The sequence below is a fragment of the Felis catus genome, chromosome X, assembly GCF_018350175.1.
Source record: "Felis catus isolate Fca126 chromosome X, F.catus_Fca126_mat1.0, whole genome shotgun sequence".
Classification (NCBI taxonomy): Eukaryota; Metazoa; Chordata; class Mammalia; order Carnivora; family Felidae; genus Felis; species Felis catus.
The window spans coordinates 57130140-57147934 of NC_058386.1; the positions used below are offsets into that span (position 1 = coordinate 57130140).

Sequence of the window (17795 nt, forward strand, 5' to 3'; positions counted from 1 at the left end):
CAGGAAAATTATGAAAATAAAATTATTTTGCAAGAGGAGTCTACACAGACATTGGTTTCAAGGGACCTATATAAGGTTTCATGGCCACACTGGTGGCCCTCCAGGTTGACTTCAGATTGAGCCTGCCTCTGTTAGAGCCTGCTCTTATATAGATCATTCTAGGCTTGTTGCAAGGATAAAATGAGATGATACATGAAAATTGGTTTTATAGACTATAAAACAATATGCAAATGCTTGGTGTTCTTTTTGTAAGCTCCTGAGGGCACTGACAGTGGTTTAATGTTGTCCAATAGTGTCTTCATGGGAGTTTGGAACAGATTTTAAACACCTGTATCTGAAGAAAATCAAATCCACCTACAGAATGAAGAGAATTGGGTCCCCAGGAGGGAAAAACATGTCTGGGAGATACCTAAATTGTGTCTGGGGAGTGGTCGTTACCTAACCATGTAAGAAAAACCTTGGGTTTCCTGAGTGTCCTCAATTGATGAGAATTGTTTTCTTTAGAAGTAATTTCCAAGAAAATGCCTGTGATCTCATTGTCAGTGAAACTGTTGACACTTCTTTAAAAGTGTCTGATAACTTATAGTAAATTACAGTGGGAGTGCATGTGGTCCCCACATGAATGTATTATGGTCACACTGTTTTAATAACTAAAATTTAAATCACAGTAAGTGACTAAAAACTAAACTGCTGCTGCTGCTGCTTCTGCTCCTTCCATGAAAATGACCCTTTTTTCCATTTAACTTCAATGCATGAGATTTCATATCAGTTCTTCACCTGAATGCATGAGTCTTCAATCTCAGGAATGGTTGTTGACTTCTGTGTTTATGGGCATTTCATCCCCATGAAGAACTACCCATTCCCTCGCTGCAAAGACTGAGCCTGAAAGATTTTTCTAAGGAAGAATCTTTCTTATACCTTTCTTGTTACAGTAGTCAAAAAACACAAACAGACTGGGGAGGCCTGATAGTTGGGAGATACCTTGCCAATAACCTGACCCTTGGTGTGGAGCTCCCTCCAACTCTACAATGTCATGGGAGTTTCTCCTGTGACTGTCTTGGAGAATAAACACTGTCTGTTAATGTCCAGTGACTTAATTTTCCATTTTCTTTTTTTAACAGGTCCAGTTAAAAACAAGAAAAAGGGTAAGTTAAGCTCCTGATTTTATGAAATTGCTCTCATGTCTTTTCTAAAATTAGAAGAAAAGGGGCACCAGGGTGGCTCAGTCAGTTAAGCATTTGACTTCAGCTCAGGTCATGATCTCACAGTTCGTGAGTTCTAGCCTCGCATCAGGCTGTCTGCTCTCAGTACAGAGCACACTTGGGATCCTCTGTCCCTCCTCTCTCTGCTCCTCCCCCTCCCTCCCTCTCTCTCTCTTTCCCTCTCTCAAGTAAATAAACATTTAATTTAAAAATTAAATAAATAAGTAAATAAATAAATTTAGAAGAAAAAAGGGAGTAGGATTTTTATATATTCTTTCAATGCTGTTTATTCATTGGTTTATTCAATCACCTGTGATCTTCTCGAATATTGTAGCTTCTGTGGAACAAGAAATAGAGATTGTGTTTTGGTGATGATCCATGAAATTGCTACTCTAGCAGCGTATGAAAGTTGTTTTTATTTTTCTTTCTTGCTCCCCCTTTCATACAATTAAATTGACATCTCTTTTATTCATTCTTCCTTACTCTTTTCCCTGTCCTCCTTTGTCCTTTTTTTGCTCTCCTTTATCAAATCACTGATCATCTGTAAATTAAGTCCTGATGAATTAAGTCCTGAGACAGCTTGTGGGGACTAGATATACTACCTTCTGAAAGATGTCAGTACCCTATTCTTGGCCTAAAAGCTATCCCCATCCTATGTCTCAGTCAGGGAAGATGTTTCTTGCTTTGGAGTTTCAATATCATTTTCTCTGTGATGGAAGAACTAGGCTGAAGTAATACCCTGATCTTTTAGTCTTTTCAAAGAAGCTTCTCATTGAGCAGATCCATTTTGCCATTGATGGGTCAGTAAGTTTCTGATATACCTCCAACAGGACTGATCCAAGAGCTTGTATAAGCACTTGCATACTTGAAGAGTATACAAACATACATACAAAGAGTACCCAAAGACAGAACAAGTTCCAAAACACAAAAGTAGGCAACATGGCAATATGGTCCACTCCTTAGGACTAAAAAAAAAAAAAAAAAAAAAAAAAAAGAAAGAAAAAGAAACTACAAAATCAGTTTTAAATACCTATTTGTTTCTGTTTTCCTACATAGAAAGAAAAAAGAGTGAAATTAATGATTTTTCATTAAAACGCTTTAACCAAAATGGTTCGGTTAAGATTTCTGGAGCTTCATAGTACGCCAATCCCAGAGTAGTCCAAAAAGACTGGTTTCAGCCACTGCCTGCCACTTCTCTGAGCACTAGGGTACTCTGGTGGCTTGAAGTACCATGGCCCACATGGAAAACCTATGTTGCTACTGTAAAGAAACTGAGGAATAGTCTGGCCTCCTGAGGACCTCATCTGAGCAAAGGTGGAAAAGAAGCCAAGAGCTGGGATCAGTGAGGAAATCTTTCTCCATTGGGCCTGGGCACTCACCAAGATATTATGTATTTAAGAAAGTAAATTTGACTTTTAAGCATGTATGTTTTTTTTCTAATAGTTTTTTTTTAAGAGCAGGTTTAGGTTCACAACAAAATTGAGGGGAAAGTACAGAGTGTTCCCATATATTCCCTGCCCCCACATGTGGATAACCTCCCCCACTGTCAGCACCTTGGACCAGAGTAGTACATTTGCTGTAACTGATGAACCTCCATTGTCATACCATTATCACTCAAAGTCCATAGTTTATGTTAGATTTCATCTTGGTGCTGTACATTCTATGGGTTTTGACAAATGTATAATGACATAGATCCCCATAGATTACAGTATTATACAGAATAGTTTAACTGCCCTAAAAATCCTCTGTTCTTGGCCTCTTCATCATTGCCTCTGCCCTAAGCACTGGCAACCACTAATATTTCTATTGTCTTTTTAGTTTTGGCTTTTCCAAAATGTCAGTATGTAGCCTTTTGAGACTGGCTTCTTTCACTTAGTAATATTCATTTAAGTTCCTCCATGTCTTTTCATGGCTTGATAATTTCTTTCGATTTTTTTTTCCTTTTTTTCTTTTAAGTTTTTATTTTAATTCCAGTTAGCTAACATAAACTGTAATATTAGTTTCAGGTGTACAGTATAAAGATTCAACAAATCCATACATCACCTGGTGCTTATCACAAGTGTACTCCTTAATCCCCAGCCTCTATTTCACCTATACCCCCTCCCCTCTGGTACCATCAGTTTGTTGTCTATAGATAAGAATCTGTTTCTTGGTTTGTCTTTCTCTCTCTCTTTCTCTTTCCTTTTGCTTGTTTGCTTTGTTTCTTAAATTCCACATGTGAGTGAAATCATATGGTATTTGTCTTTCTCCGACTGACTTATTTTGCTTAGCCTAGTACTCTCTAGTTCCATCCATATCACATCTTCTTTCTCAATTCATCAGTCAGTGGACACTTGTGCTATTTCCATAATTTGGCTACTGTAGACAATACTGCTATAAACATCGGGGTGCATGTATTCATTTGAATTAGCATTTTTGTGTTCTTTGGGTAAATACCTAGTAGCACAATTGCTGGACTTTAGGGCAGTTTTATTTGTAACCTTTTCAGGAACTTCCATACTGTTTTCCAGAGTGGATGTACCAGTTTGCATTCCCACCAACAAGGCCAGAGGGTTCCCCTTTCTCCACATCCTCACCAACACCTGTTGTTTCCTGTGTCATTAATTTTAGCCATTCTGACTGGTGTGACGTGATACCTCATTGTAGTTTTGACTTGCATTTCCCTGATGATGAGTGATGTTGACCATCTTTTAATGTGTCTGTTGGCCATCAGTATGTCTTCTTTGGGAAAATGTCTATTCATGTCTTCCACTCATTTTTTAATCAGATTATTTGCTTTTATGTGTTAAGTTTTATAAGTTCCTTACATATTTTGGATACTAACCCTTTATCAGATATGTCATTTGCAACTATCTTCTCCTATTCTGTAGGTTGCCTTTTAGTTGTGTTCATTGTTTCCTTTGCTGTGAAGAAGATTTTTATTTTGATGTAGTCCCAATAGTTTATTTTTTATTTTGTTTCCCTTGCCTCACGAGACATATCTAGAGAGAAGTTGCTATGGCCAATGTCAGAGAAGTTACTGCCTGTGTTCTCTTCTAGGATTTTTATGGTTTTAGGTCTCACATTTAAGTCTTTAATCCATTTTTAATTTATTTTTGTGTATGCTGTAAGAAAGTGGTCCAATTTCATTCTTATGCATGTTGCTGTCCAGTTTTCCCAACCCCATTTGTTAAAGAGGCATTCTTTTTCCTACTGGTTATTCTTTCTTGCTTTGTCAAAGATTAATTGACCATATAATTGTGGGTTCATTTCTGGGTTTCCTATTCTGTTCTATTAATCTATGTGTCTATTACAGTACCATACTGCTTTGATTACTACATCAAGCATGTAGTTTTTAACTTTTGTCATATCTCCTTTAAAATAGAAATTATATAATAGCCAACTGGATCAAACAATACATTTAAAAAATTATTGGGGCTCCTGGGTGGCTCAGTCGGTTGGGTGTCCAACTTCAGCTCAGGTCACGATCTCGCGGTCCGTGAGTTCGAGCCCCGCATCGGGCTCTGGGCTGATGGCTCAGAGCCTGGAGCCTGCTTCCGATTCTGTGTCTCCCTCTCTCTCTGCCCCTCCCCCGTTCATGCTCTGTGTCTCTCTGTCTCAAAAATAAATAAACGTTAAAAAAAAATTTAAAAAATTATTCACCACGACCAAATGGGATTTATAGGGATGCAGGGCTGGTTCAATATCCGCAAAACAATTACCATGATTTATCACATCAATAAAAGAAAGGCAAGAACCATATCATCCTCTCAATAGATTCAGAAAAGCATTTGAAAAAATACAGCATCCTTTCTTGATAAAAACCCTCAAGAAAGTAGGGATAGAAGGATCATACCTGCAGATCATAAATGCCATATATGAAAGACCCACTGCTAATATCATCCTCAATGGGGAAAAGCTGAGAGCTTTCCCCCTAAGGTCAGGAACATGACAGGGATGTCCACTCTCACCGCTGTTATTCAACATAGTATTGAAAGTCTTAGCCTCAGCAATCAGACAACAGAAAGGAATAAAAGGCATCTAAATCGGCCAGGAGGAGGTCAAACTTTCACTCTTCGCAGATGACATGATACCCTATATGGAAAACCCAAAAGATTCCACCAAAAAACTGCTAAAACCAATCCATGAATTCAGCAAAGTTACAGGATATAAAATCAATGCACAGAAATCGGTTGCATTCCTATACACAAATAATGAAGCAACAGAAAGACAAATCAAGAAATCAATCACATTTACAATTGCACCAAAAAGTATAAAATGCCTAGGAATAAATCTAACCAAAGAAATGAAAAAATCTATACACACCAGAAACTATAGAAAGCTTATGAAAGAAATTGAAAAAGACACAAAAAAATGGAAATATACTCCATGCTCCTCAATAGGAAAAACAAATATTGTTAAAATGTCAATACTATCCAAAGCAATCTACATATTCAGTGCAATTCCTATCAAAATAACACCAGCATTCTTCACGGAGCTAGAACAAACAATCTTAAAATTTGTGTGGAACCAGAAAAGACCCCAAATAGCCAAAGCAATCTTGAAAAAGAAAACCAAAGCTGAAGGCATCATAATCCCAGACTTCAAGATGTATTACAAAGCTTTAATCATCAAGACAGTATGGTACTGGCACAAAAACAGACGCTCAGATCAATGGAACAGAATAGAGAACCCAGAAATGGACCCACAAACGTATGGCCAACTAATCTTTGACAAAGCAGGAAAGAATACCCAATGGAATAAAGACAGTCTCTTCAGCAAATGGTGCTGGGAAAACCAGACAGTGACATGCAGAAAAATGAACTTGGACCACTTTCTTACACCATACACAAAAATAAACTCAAAATGAATGCAAGACCTAAACATAAGACAGGAAGCCATCAAAATCCTAGAGGAGAAAGCAAGCTAAAACCTTTTTGACCTTGGCCACAGCAACTTCTTACTCAACACATCCCTGGAGGCAAGGGAAACAAAAGCAAAAATGAATTATCAGGGCCTCATCAAAATAAAAAGCTTTTGCACAGTGAAGGGGACAATCAGCAAAACTAAAAGGCAACTGACATAATGGGAGAAGATATTTGCAAATGACATATCAGATGAAGGGTTAGTACCCAAAATCTATAAAGAACTTATCAAACTCAACACCCAAGAAATGAATAATCCAGTGAAGAAATGGGCAAAAGACATGAATAGACACTTCTCCCAAAAAGACATCCAGATGGCCAACTAACACATGAAAAAAATGCTCAACATCATCATCATCAGGGAAATACAAATCAAAACCACAATGAGATACCACCTTGCACCTGTCAGAATGACTAACATTAACAACTCAGCCAACAAAAGATGTTGGCAAGGATGCAGAGAAAGAGGATCTCTTTTGCACTGCTGGTGGGAATGCAAACTGGTGCAGCCACTCTGGAAAGCAGTATGAAGGTTCCTCAAAAAATTAAAACTAGAACTACCCTACAACCCAGCAATTGCACTACTAGGTATTTATCCAAGGAATGCAGGTGTGCTGTTTCAAAGGGGCACATGCACCCCCAATGTTTATAGCAGTGCTATCAACAAAGGCCAAAGTATGGAAAGAGCCCAAATGTCCATTGATGGATGAATGGATAAAGAAGACGTGGGGTGTGTGTGTGTGTGTGTGTGTGTGTATCTATATACACACAATGGAGTGTTTCTCGGCAATCAAAAAGAATGAAATCTTGCCATTTGCAACTACGTGGATGGAACTAGAGAGTATTATGTTAAGTGAAATTAAAGACAAATATCATACGACTTCACTCATAAGGAATTTAAGATGCAAAACAGATGAACATAAGGGAATGAAAGCAAAAATAATATAAAAACAGGGAGGGGGGACAAAACATAAGAGACTCAAATATGGAGAACAAAGAGTTGCTAGAGGGGTTGTGGGGGGGGATGGGCTAAATGGGTAAGGGGCACTAAGGAATCTACTCCTGAAATCATTGTTGTACTATATGCTAACTAACTTGGATGTAAATTAAAAAATAAATTAATTTTTAAAAATGGAAATTATAATAAATGTAGAAAGCTCACCTGGCTTTAACAAGGATACTCTCTGCTCCTAACACAAATCCAGGGATGACTTTCCTTCTTAATAGGTAGACTTAGGAACACTTTCTAATTACAGCTACTAGTTTTGTTTTGTTTTTTTTCACCCATTAACTAAACAATGAATAAGCATGTTATATTTATCAGGAATAGAGATACTGAGGTAAAAAAAAAAGTGGGGAAAAAAAAGAAAGAAAAAAGAAAAGTGGTTGAATAGTGGAAGTACACACAAATAATTACAGTGAAAAAAATGCTATCATAGAAGCATGAACAGCGTGCTGTGGGAGCACAGAGAAAGAACATGTAGTTCTCCCTGGTGGAGTAAGGAACCACATCTAAGAAAAAAAAAAACAGGGCTGCCTGGGTGACTCAGTTGGTTAAGCATCTGTCTGACTCTTGATTTTGGCTCAGGTCAGGATCTCAGTTCATGAGTTCAAGCCCTGTGTCAGGCTCTGCACTGACAGTGCCGAGCCTGCTTGGGATCTTCTCTCTGCCCCTAGCCCCCCCCCCCCAAAAATAAATAAATAAATAAATAAATAAATAAATAAATAAATAAGCATTAAGAAAGAAAGAAAGAAAGAAAGAAAGAAAGAAAGAAAGAAAGAAAGAAAGAAAGAAAGAAAGAAAGAAAGAAAGAAAAAGAAAGGGGTGCCTGAGTGGCTCAGTTGGATGTCTGACTTTGGCTCAGGTCATGATCTCAAGCCTTGTCAGTTCGAGCCCCTGTGTCAGGCTCTGTGCTGACAGCTCAGAGCCTGGAGCCTGCTTCAGAATCTGTGTCTCCCTCTTTCTTTTCTCCTCCCCTGCTTGTGCTCTCTCTCTTCTTCAAGAATAAATGGGAAAGAAAGAAAGAAAGAAAGAAAGAAAGAAAGAAAGAAAGAAAGAAAGAAAGAAAGGGAAAAAGCAGTATTTAACCTGGACTTTGAAGGAAAAGGGAAGAAAGAGGGGGAAAAACATTCCAGCAAAGGGAACCGCATATTCAAATCCCCCAGAAGGATGAGAGCATGGCATGTTTGGTGGAACTGCAAGTAGGCTAGTGATGTACTATAGGCCATGTGTGTGGTGGGGAGTGGCACCCAGTTGTAATGTTCTCCAGTGAGTGAGCACTGAGAGAACACACCTGCTAGTGACAATAGAAGGCAATTGTCCAGGCTAGAAGCCCTGTAATTACAATCCATAGAATGCAATGCCTCTGGCAGGGACTCGGATTGCTGCTTAGCACTGCTACCTTGTATGGGCCGTTATTGGAAGGAGAATGCACATAGACCTTAAACATTTACTTTGACTGAAAGTGATTTAGAAGCCACTTAATACAGATTTCCTTGGACACAGTGAATAGGCACATGCATGAAGAGGTAAATTGAGTTGTTCATTTAATTTCCATCTCTAATAGAATTTTCCCCTTCTATAACTAACTCACTCACACTCATTCTCTGTCTCTCCCTCTCCCTCCCTCCCTCCCTCCATCTCTCTCATTCTCAATCACTTGCTTTGATGTGTTTTTTCAACAATTTGGTTTTCACTAAAAGGTTAGGGAAATGCCCCTTCTGTGAAGTTTAGCTTTGAAAAGAATAAGATTACTCTTCCATCTAAGACTGCACAGGATAATTTTCTAAGTACAGAAGTCTATGGGCTTTTGTGTCATGAAGCGTCCTGTTAAAGTAAGGAAACCTGGAGAAGGAATTCAACCCTCTAAATGCATCCTCTCGTCCAGAGGTCATTTTGCACATGCTTCTCACTGGGCCAACTTTCTGGAAGTTACGCAAATGTGAGAAGCACACATGCCTAAGCCTGGTTACAGAGGAGCAAAGAGGACCAGCTGCAGAACTGGATCCCAGCAGGAGCTTTTTTCCAAATGCTTTCCAACATTTTCATAAGTGAACATCCTCTGTTTATGCTGCAACCATTATTCTTTTTGACTAGAGGAGTTTCTGGCTGTAATTCTTCCAACATTACATTAGCAATCACAAGAGATTCACAGTCTTGACACTGAAGTTTGTACCCAAAGAACACCCTCTAGCTTGAAAAATCAGCTAGGCCTGAAAATTCTGGGACTTAGAACAGTCTAATATGCACCTTCCTCTACATCTATGCCACCCAGAGAACAATATGGAGAAACAAACCTTACAACCAGGCTAGGGCAGTTTCCTGACTGCCAGGGTTAAGTCACTCTTCCTTATGGAACCTCAGTCTTGGGAGGAAACTGAGAGAAATCATCAAGGCCAAGCTCCTCGTTTCACTAATGGAGAAACTAAGGCTCAGGGAGAGGAAGGGATTTGCCCAAAGTGTGTCTGTGGCAGACCTGGGGCTTACAGCCTTATCTCCTGACTACAGATTTTGTGTTCTTTCCACTGCACTAGCTGGAATTGAAACTTGGGCACTGAATAAGCCTGACTTGGAAGCCGCCCAAATCTGAAGGGAGATGGCTTTCCTGTTCAGCATCTTGAAATTGGCTAATCTAGAAACTGGGCAGATCCAATCTTTTGCTGCTGCTACGTGCAGGGAAAACACTAAAGCTCCTTCCTGCCTCTAGGTCTTTAAGGCTCCAGGGACACTCCATGGGAGAGAAGCTCTTTGGACCTTCCTTTCCTCCCTGGGAAAGGAGCCCCACAGTGACCCCATTGTTTCATTCCAAATGCAGATGTGGTTAGACATGGACAACTGGCCTCTTGAATGGCATTGCCATAGGGATTGAGTTTCTTGAAAATGCAGCATTATTTTTAAAGGAGGGCCTGATAAACTAGGTCATGATTCTCCTGCCTAAGAGTCTGGGGAGTAAGGAGTCAGAGTTATTAAGGAGATGTTTAAGTGAGATTTAAGAAGGTTACATTTAAAACTAAGAGAGTACCACTGGTGGAGATACTGTCATGGAGCCTCTGATCAAAGCCCTGTATTCCTAGGATTTCCACAAAATTGTGAGAAAGTAGTGAAGGGAAGAAGACACCCCTTCTATGGCTACCTGCAGTGGGTAAATTGGGCTGCACAGAGCCAAGGAAGTAAACAGGACTTGCAGGTTTTGGTTCAAGACCACAGTTATGACTCAGTCAAATAGCTACATCCTGGTGGGAATGTTGGAAAGACTGGAATATAGAATAGAAGGGCCAGGATTTTTCTGAAAGGACAGTGAGGAGGAAAAGGGGAGGAGTTGGTGGGTTTGATTAATAATACATTCGAGAGAATAAGGCCTCTGAGGAGAGATGTTGGGAAGCTACATTATGCAGCCTATAAAAATGGAGGTTGATAGGTGATTTAATGTCTTTGAGCATATGAAGGTGGTTATGTGTATGATGGTAACTATTCTTCTCTATCTACACAAAGAATAGAATAAGAGCTTCAATTGCCACAGGAGGAAATTTCAGTTAAATATACAGAAGAACTTCCTAACAGTGAGGGGGTGATAAACACTGGAACATGTTACCAAGGGACTTTGCAGAAGTGCCTTTCCCAGAGATCTTTAAAAATAGGGTTTAGAGAGGTCAGCTGAAAAAGCAAAACCTGCCAACTGCCTCTTTAGCTTTTTCTACTCTCCACCTCCCCTTCTTTCCTTTAATCTCTCTTTCCCTCCCTCCCACTCTCCCTCCCTCCCTCCTTCTCTCCCCATTCCCCCCAACCTCTCATCTCCCAAACTCCTTCTCTTTTGCAGCTACAACCACCTCTATACCAAGCCCTAATTCCTGTACATCCTGACTTCTCTAGGAAACCTTCCTGGAGTTGATATTATTCCCAAGGTCAGGCCGTCCTCCTAGCTCCCTCTTGTCATCTCCATCAATTCCACCAAACTGAGCAGTAAATATGAAAGCCACACTCTTTAACTATAGCCTAATTCTCAATTCTAAAAAGTGACCCACAAGTCTGACCACTTGGTAATTCTAATCTTTTGGACTCAGCTGAAATGTAACCTGTTTTTTGAAGCCTTCTCTGACCTCTTAAAAATTTTGTCTACTAATTTTGCCACTAATATAGCACTTATACTATCCTGTGACTGTGTCTGTTTCCTAGTAGACTGAGCTCCTTAAGGGTCATTTATTTCTATATCTTCAAACCAGTTCTGTAAATAATTATTCATGAAAGAGGGTAGGGATGTGTATGTGTGTGTGTGTGTGTGTGTGTGTGTGTGTGTGTGTGTGTGTTGTATAGTGTAATAAAGGTGTTTACCTTTATTACAGCAGGAATTCCCAGAGGGCTGACCTTGTTTCCTTAGAAGTCTGTAGAACTCCTGACAGTATATTATCAGTCAATAGCTACAAATTTAACACTAAATCTTGTCTTTTAGGAAAGAAGGCAGGACCTCCTGGGCCCAATGGCCCTCCAGGACCTCCAGGACCTCCAGGACCCCAAGGACCCCCAGGAATTCCTGGAATTCCTGGAATTCCAGGAACAACTGTTATGGGACCACCTGGCCCTCCAGGTCCTCCTGGTCCTCAAGGACCCCCTGGCCTCCAGGGACCTTCTGGTGAGTTCCTCTGTCTCTCCACATGCCCCCAGGCTCCTTGCAAGTACCTTAAAAGAGCAGGAGTAGGTGATCCTGAGAGAAGTTTCAAATGGTGGTGATGGCTTTGGTGAGCAGTAAGAAAAGCAGGTCTCCCAGCTCCCAGCTCCGTGGAGAGCTGGGAATGTAAGAAGGCAGGAGGGCCTGCCTACTCTAACTTCCTGTGTATACCAACATGTCAAGGACAGGCCACCTGTTCTCAACCTTTTCATCGCAATCCCTCCCTGACTCTATCTAGGCCTCCCTGTATTGAGCAAGTAAACTCGTATATATCAGAGTTCCAGTGGGGGGTGGATTTGGTCTGTTCTGATTTTCAGCATCTATCACCACATGGCCGGCATCTGATTAGAAGCAGGCTATGGAGAGGAATGTTGGGGACTAGAAAAAGTGGCAAGCTTTATAATAGTCTCCTCCCATGAACTCTGACGTGCCTTTCCCATAGAGGTAGAAAAACAGTCACTGGTGGTCAAGCAGTTGGAAACTTACAAGTCCCTCAGACTGTGGAAGAAGCAAATGCAGTCACTGAGACTGAGGAACCAAGTGCCTCTTGCACTACATCATTACTGCACCACATTGCCCATTCAAATAGCATCTAATCTCTTTGCATCTTTTCCCTTGGGCCCAGAAGGGCATCCAAAAGGTATAGATGCCAGTCCAAACCTGCCTAATTGGAATTGACAGGAGTCAGACTGCCAGGGCTTAGGTCAGTTGTTATTTCCTCCTCCTGCTCCCCTCTTGTATCTTGGGGCTTTAAAGAAATGGACTCTCTACAAAACTGATTTCTCTAAGCCCCAAAATTCTGGGTCTTTGACTCATAGTTCAAGTGGGGCTAATCAGCATTACTGTGACCACAAGAGAAGGAGATAGAAGGTTTTTTTTTTCTTTATCCAATCTTTCCACAGACACTGAGCATTTTCTACATACAAGAGATAGATTGATAAGTGGTCCCTGTTCCCATGGAGTTCATGTCCTAGAAGAGGAGAGACCTGATTAAAAAAGCAAGATATTTACAAATGGCAAAGCTGTCTATGAAGAAAATTAAAGAAAGGGAGCAAAAGACTAAGGAAGCAAGTAACATTGTCTCAGGGTCACACAGTGGCAGGACTGCTCTCTCATCTGTCTTTATGGGTGCACAGTGAGGCTTGCCTTGGGCCAGCATTAGCAAGAGGCCAGTTTCCCTGCTGGATGCTAGGCCCTCTGAAGAGACAGGTCAGGGACAAGTAACAGAAGGAAGTGGTATCCTCCCCCATCCCCAGGCCTGGCTGCCCAAAGCAAGTCTCACTGCCACTGGCTGCCTAGGTAAGGGGAAAGGGAAGTAGAAGGAGCATGCCTTCTGATTGTCCTGTCCTATTTTGCAGGTGCTGCTGATAAAGCTGGACCTCGAGAAAACCAGGTTGGCTGGGAATTGCTTTCTTCCTGGGGAGGAGGGAAGGCCACAGGCTAGAGCCACCTTAGAATTTGCTCCCTATTAAAATTGCTGAAGCTTTGTTTTGTAAGGATACCCTGGAGCTCCTGAGATGGTTCACTCACAGCCCCCTCTCGTCTTTGAGCAGAAAAGCTTTGCCCCAGGGCCTGCCGTTAACTAAGGGAACTGAGTCTTGCCAAGGCCATTCCCCCCCACCCCCCACTGCACAGAAGACAGAGGGTCACCATATCCAAGCTCAGGAGTCAGCTGAAATGAGATGCCAGTCAGGCCTATCAACCTGAGCCTCCAACTTCCCAGCTACCCCAGACACCTTGTCGGTACTCAGGCACTCAGACCACCTAGGATCAGGAGCTTGAAAATCAGCCAACCAGCTCCAAGCTAAACCCAGCCTGGGCTTCTGCCTTAAAGGCCCAAAGGGCTCCTCCCTTGTCTTTAGAGCTTCCTAATCTTTGTCTATTGGCAAGTTCTGCTGCCTTGCCTCATCTCATCTCAGCCCTCCCTCACTACAGCTGTTTGGCCACAGTTATAAATGTACACAGCTGCACAGTGCTTGATGGCTTGCAGGGAATTTTATATCCATCACCTCATTTGATCTTCAGACATCCCTGTGAGAGAGGCCAGACAGAGATTCTTTAAAATCCCCATTTTACAGTTAGGGAAATGAGGCTCAGAGGCATTCCATTCTGCTGAGGTCACATAGCTAGGAAGTGGCACAGCTACAAATCATATTACTCACTAGCAGAGATGCGGTCACTGGCATCCCAAGACAGGAGAAACGGATCAGAATTGGGATATGAAAGGAGAGTAGAAGTCAGAGGTGAAAACATGGAAACTGGTGGCTAAGCAAGAAGCCATTACTCCCAGTGACTACTCTTTCTGTCCTTCTCATCCTCCCAGCCAGCTGTGGTGCATCTACAGGGCCAAGGGTCAGCAATTCAAGTCAAGAATGGTAAGAGTCCAAATAGACTCTCTCCCCAAGAGGAGCTTCTCCTCTTCCTTACCCCTAGCCTTCAGGTAATCACCAGCCTAGCTCCTCCTGGGCTGCTAAGTACCCTTGGCGGTAGGGGGCCATTCTGCATGCCATTTGCCCTCTACTGGCCGTCCTGGGTAATTGCTTGCACTGAGACCCATCACTACATACCAATTCCATTTACAATCACTGATGAGGAAGCTGAAAGGGACTTGAGACATCATCGAACCTGGGAACTCCTGGGAGAAGCAGGTTGTATCAGAGTCACCATGGGGATATGTGTAGTTTGATCAACATTTTCCCAATACAAACTAGAGAAGGTAAAACTACAGAAAATTAAATTCTTCTTGTCTGACGGGTCTCCACAGAAAATGGGTGGAGGGAGTTTTTCTCGGGGTGAGGTGGGAGCATGTTAGACTCTCTACGGAGTATGAGATGCTAGTATCTATAAAAAGGTGAAACAGGTTTAAGGAGGTTAAAAAAATGGATTTAATGTAACCCCTACATTTAAAAGATGGGGAACCAGAGTCCCAGAGAGATTCAATAATACCATAAGAAATCATACTGCCTTATATTTGTATGTACTTTAAAATTTTCAACATACTTTCTTTGTCTTTCATGTTATATGATCCTCACAACAACCCTATGATATAGGTATTAGCTCCTTTGTGCAGAAACAGAAACTGAAGCTCAGAGAGGCTAATTAGCTGGCCCAGGTTTTCAGCTAAGTGGAGGAGCCAAGATTCAAAATTATGTCCATCTGATTCTTTCCACTGCACTATGCTACTTTAGTGATGTATGTACACTCCCCTGAATGACTAGGTTCATCATTTCCCCCAAAGAGACATGAACATTCATTAACGAACAGCACTTTAAAATAATGTCCAGTCCCCTGGGTGCACAAAGCCTAAAATGCATGAACCCCCAGGAGCCTTGGGAAGCAGCAAGCCAGCCAAGATGCCAGATGCTTACAGAGCTTGGAGTGGAAGGGAGGGGCTCTGAGTGCAGAAACAGTAAATGAAGCTTAAGAAACCTGCTGCATGGGGACAGCTCCTAAGAGCCCAGTCAGTCCTAAATTGGCTGTGCTGAGCTTTGTTAATGATTGGGCTTCGCCACATCCTGGACTGCCACCTGGATGCCTGGAATTTAATAGCCTCAAAAGTATAAGTAGGAACAGAATAGTAGCAAAACCCAAGCAATCCTGCTAGGACCAGGTGCCTTGGGTCCTGGGGTCTTGGATGGGCCATAATCACCATCTGTCCAGGGAGGAGTGAGACAGGCAGGAAATAGATTTGTCTGGGTGGACGGGTGGCCTCTGTGCTTATTCTATGCCGGAAGCTACAGATTTTGCTCCCACTACCACACAGCAAGACTGATTCCAGCCCCTCTGGGCCAATCCCTAATAGTAGTTTATGCTGATCTTCAGTTCTACCACAAGCAGAAGGGAGGGAGGCAGGGGTGGAAGGACATCATGCAGAGCAGTCATTTGAAGGGGTAGAGCCAGGGCTCGCTTCCTAACTCCTATCCCACCCACTTTCACCTCGAGGGAAGATGAGGTCTTCCAGAAGGCCAGTTTCCTCACACCTCAGAGAACCAGGCCTCCTGAGACTTAGCCCAACATGGACATTCAAAACATAATTTCTTGGGTGAAGAACGGAAGGTTTTGATGGGTAAAGACCCCATGGGCTTGGACTCCCTCCTCTGGTGGTAGGAAGGAACATCCCTCTCTGTGCAGGATTGAAATGGAAGCTTGTCCTCTGCCCTCACATACAGTTTCTCACTGTCCAGCAAAGGTGGTAGGATTCTCCCTCTGCCCCAAATGGGGTTGGGCTGACAGACAGATGCTTTACCAAGGGTGCCTCAGGTCCCAGATACCCTCAACATCCTTTTGGCTCATTCTAGTGCTGCTTGGTGGGCTATCCCTCACTCTCATAAAAGATCCCCCTCTCCTGTGGGGTCCTATTACCAGTGGTCGCCCATCCCAGCTGCCATGAAATCTGACTCATTCCTGATCCCTAAGGTTCTTCAGGTGGACAATTCCTAGGGCTGAGTGGTTTCCTGGAGGGCCCAGGGAAGCCTTCCAAAAAGGAATGGGCATGAAAGAGCTATAAAAAAGAATCTTTTAAGGAAAAGGACAGACAACACCCACGAACCTGTAAGACAGGAGAGAGATTCAGGAGCTATGGCTGAAGAAGTAGAACGGAATAATAAGACCTAGCCTGCCACTCAGTGTCTGAATTTTGCCTGTGCAGTCCCCAAAACAACAAAGAAAATAGGGCAGCATGCCCACTCTCTTCTTACCCCCACTCCCAATTCCAGCTAGAAGGTGTTAGTTACAGACCCTTCCAGATGGAGGGGTCAGGAAAGGAGAGAGGGAGACAAACAAGTAGACCCCAGGAGCCTGAGGCAGGCCTGGCAGCTGTTTCACAAACTGAATGCTGTCTGCTTCCAAATGCTGTTCTTAAAGCTTGGCCCCCTGGGCTACCCAGGTTGCATTGGGATAGGGGTAGGGGGTTGCTGCTTGATATTTCTTGTTTCTGTTGCCCAGATTATTCTGACATGTACTGAGTGACTGCCCTTCTCTCATACTGAGATCTTTCAGGTGGAGTGCTCAATGACTGGTCTCGCATCACTATGAACCCCAAGGTGTTTAAGCTACATCCCCGCAGCGGGGAGTTGGAGGTACTGGTGGACGGCACCTACTTCATCTATAGTCAGGTAGAAGTGAGTACGGTCTCAGGCCTAACTCTTCTTACATCCAGAATGCAGATCCGGTATAGGCCACATAGGGGCACTGTGGAGCCAGCCAAGACCAGCTAACTTCCTGCTTTCTAGGGTGACTGGGGTGGGGGCCCTTCACTAGGAGGGGAGAGAGAAGGGACTGTTTTGGTTTGGATTTTTTGCCCCCTAGAGAGATATCCTTGAAAAACTGAAAAGAGGCCCTTCCCACACCCTGCCATCTGATTCCCTCCTGCAGGGCCACAGAGCCCTTGTTTCCCCACCGAGCTGTTTGGTTCTACTGCCAAACTTGATCTCTGTCTCCATGTATTCTTTGAAAGTCAGTTGCAGGGCTGCTGAGCACCCCTTCCCCCCACCACACACACGGCCAACTTTACAATAAATAGTGCTCCTGCAGACTTTCTCTCCACCTCGAAAACATTTTTGACGGTCTTTCCTTCCTCTCTCTCCCATTTGCTTGTCTACCTTTCTGTTTCTCTGTCATTCCCTCCTCCTTCCTGCCATCATTCTCCCAGCCCCTTTCACCCCCAGTTTCTGTCCTTGTCCTGCCCTGGGCCCATTCCCCACATCTGCCAATGCCCATCCACTTCCACGCCTGTTGTTTGCCTCCACTGTGGTGGCTCCTCCAAGCTAGAGGTAGATGAGCCCTGAGGTTGGGGCTTCTGTGGGGCAGGCAGCAAGCAGGCAGATGGACAGAAAGACTACAGAGCCAACAGAAGGATCTCACGGGACAGTGGCCAGAGAAGGTGGGTTAACCAGCACTTGCTAAGCCCACCAAGCATTCTGGCACAGCCTGGGTCCTGACCCAAGAAATCATATGGCACCCAAATACATTACTCCTTCCTAAAGAGCCTATGGAGGGAGCAACCTTTCATAAAGTGATTTAGGATG

The 17795-nt window shown here is 42.8% G+C and overlaps 1 protein-coding gene across 7 annotated transcripts in view; it reads left to right on the top strand.

Moving 5' to 3' along the window:
* Positions 1 to 17795, top strand: part of EDA (ectodysplasin A) — a 443987-nt gene that overhangs the window by 421307 nt on the left and 4885 nt on the right. Inside the window, exons 3-7 of one of the 7 annotated variants that reach the window (XM_011291781.3) lie at positions 1122 to 1145; positions 11554 to 11733; positions 13128 to 13162; positions 14093 to 14144; positions 16759 to 16889. In XM_011291781.3, the coding sequence (XP_011290083.1) occupies positions 1122 to 1145; positions 11554 to 11733; positions 13128 to 13162; positions 14093 to 14144; positions 16759 to 16889 (422 nt within the window). The remainder of the gene's footprint in view (positions 1 to 1121; positions 1146 to 11553; positions 11734 to 13127; positions 13163 to 14092; positions 14145 to 16758; positions 16890 to 17795) is intronic. The other 6 variants (XM_011291782.3, XM_011291785.3, XM_011291783.3 and 3 more) reach the window with 6 other exon arrangements.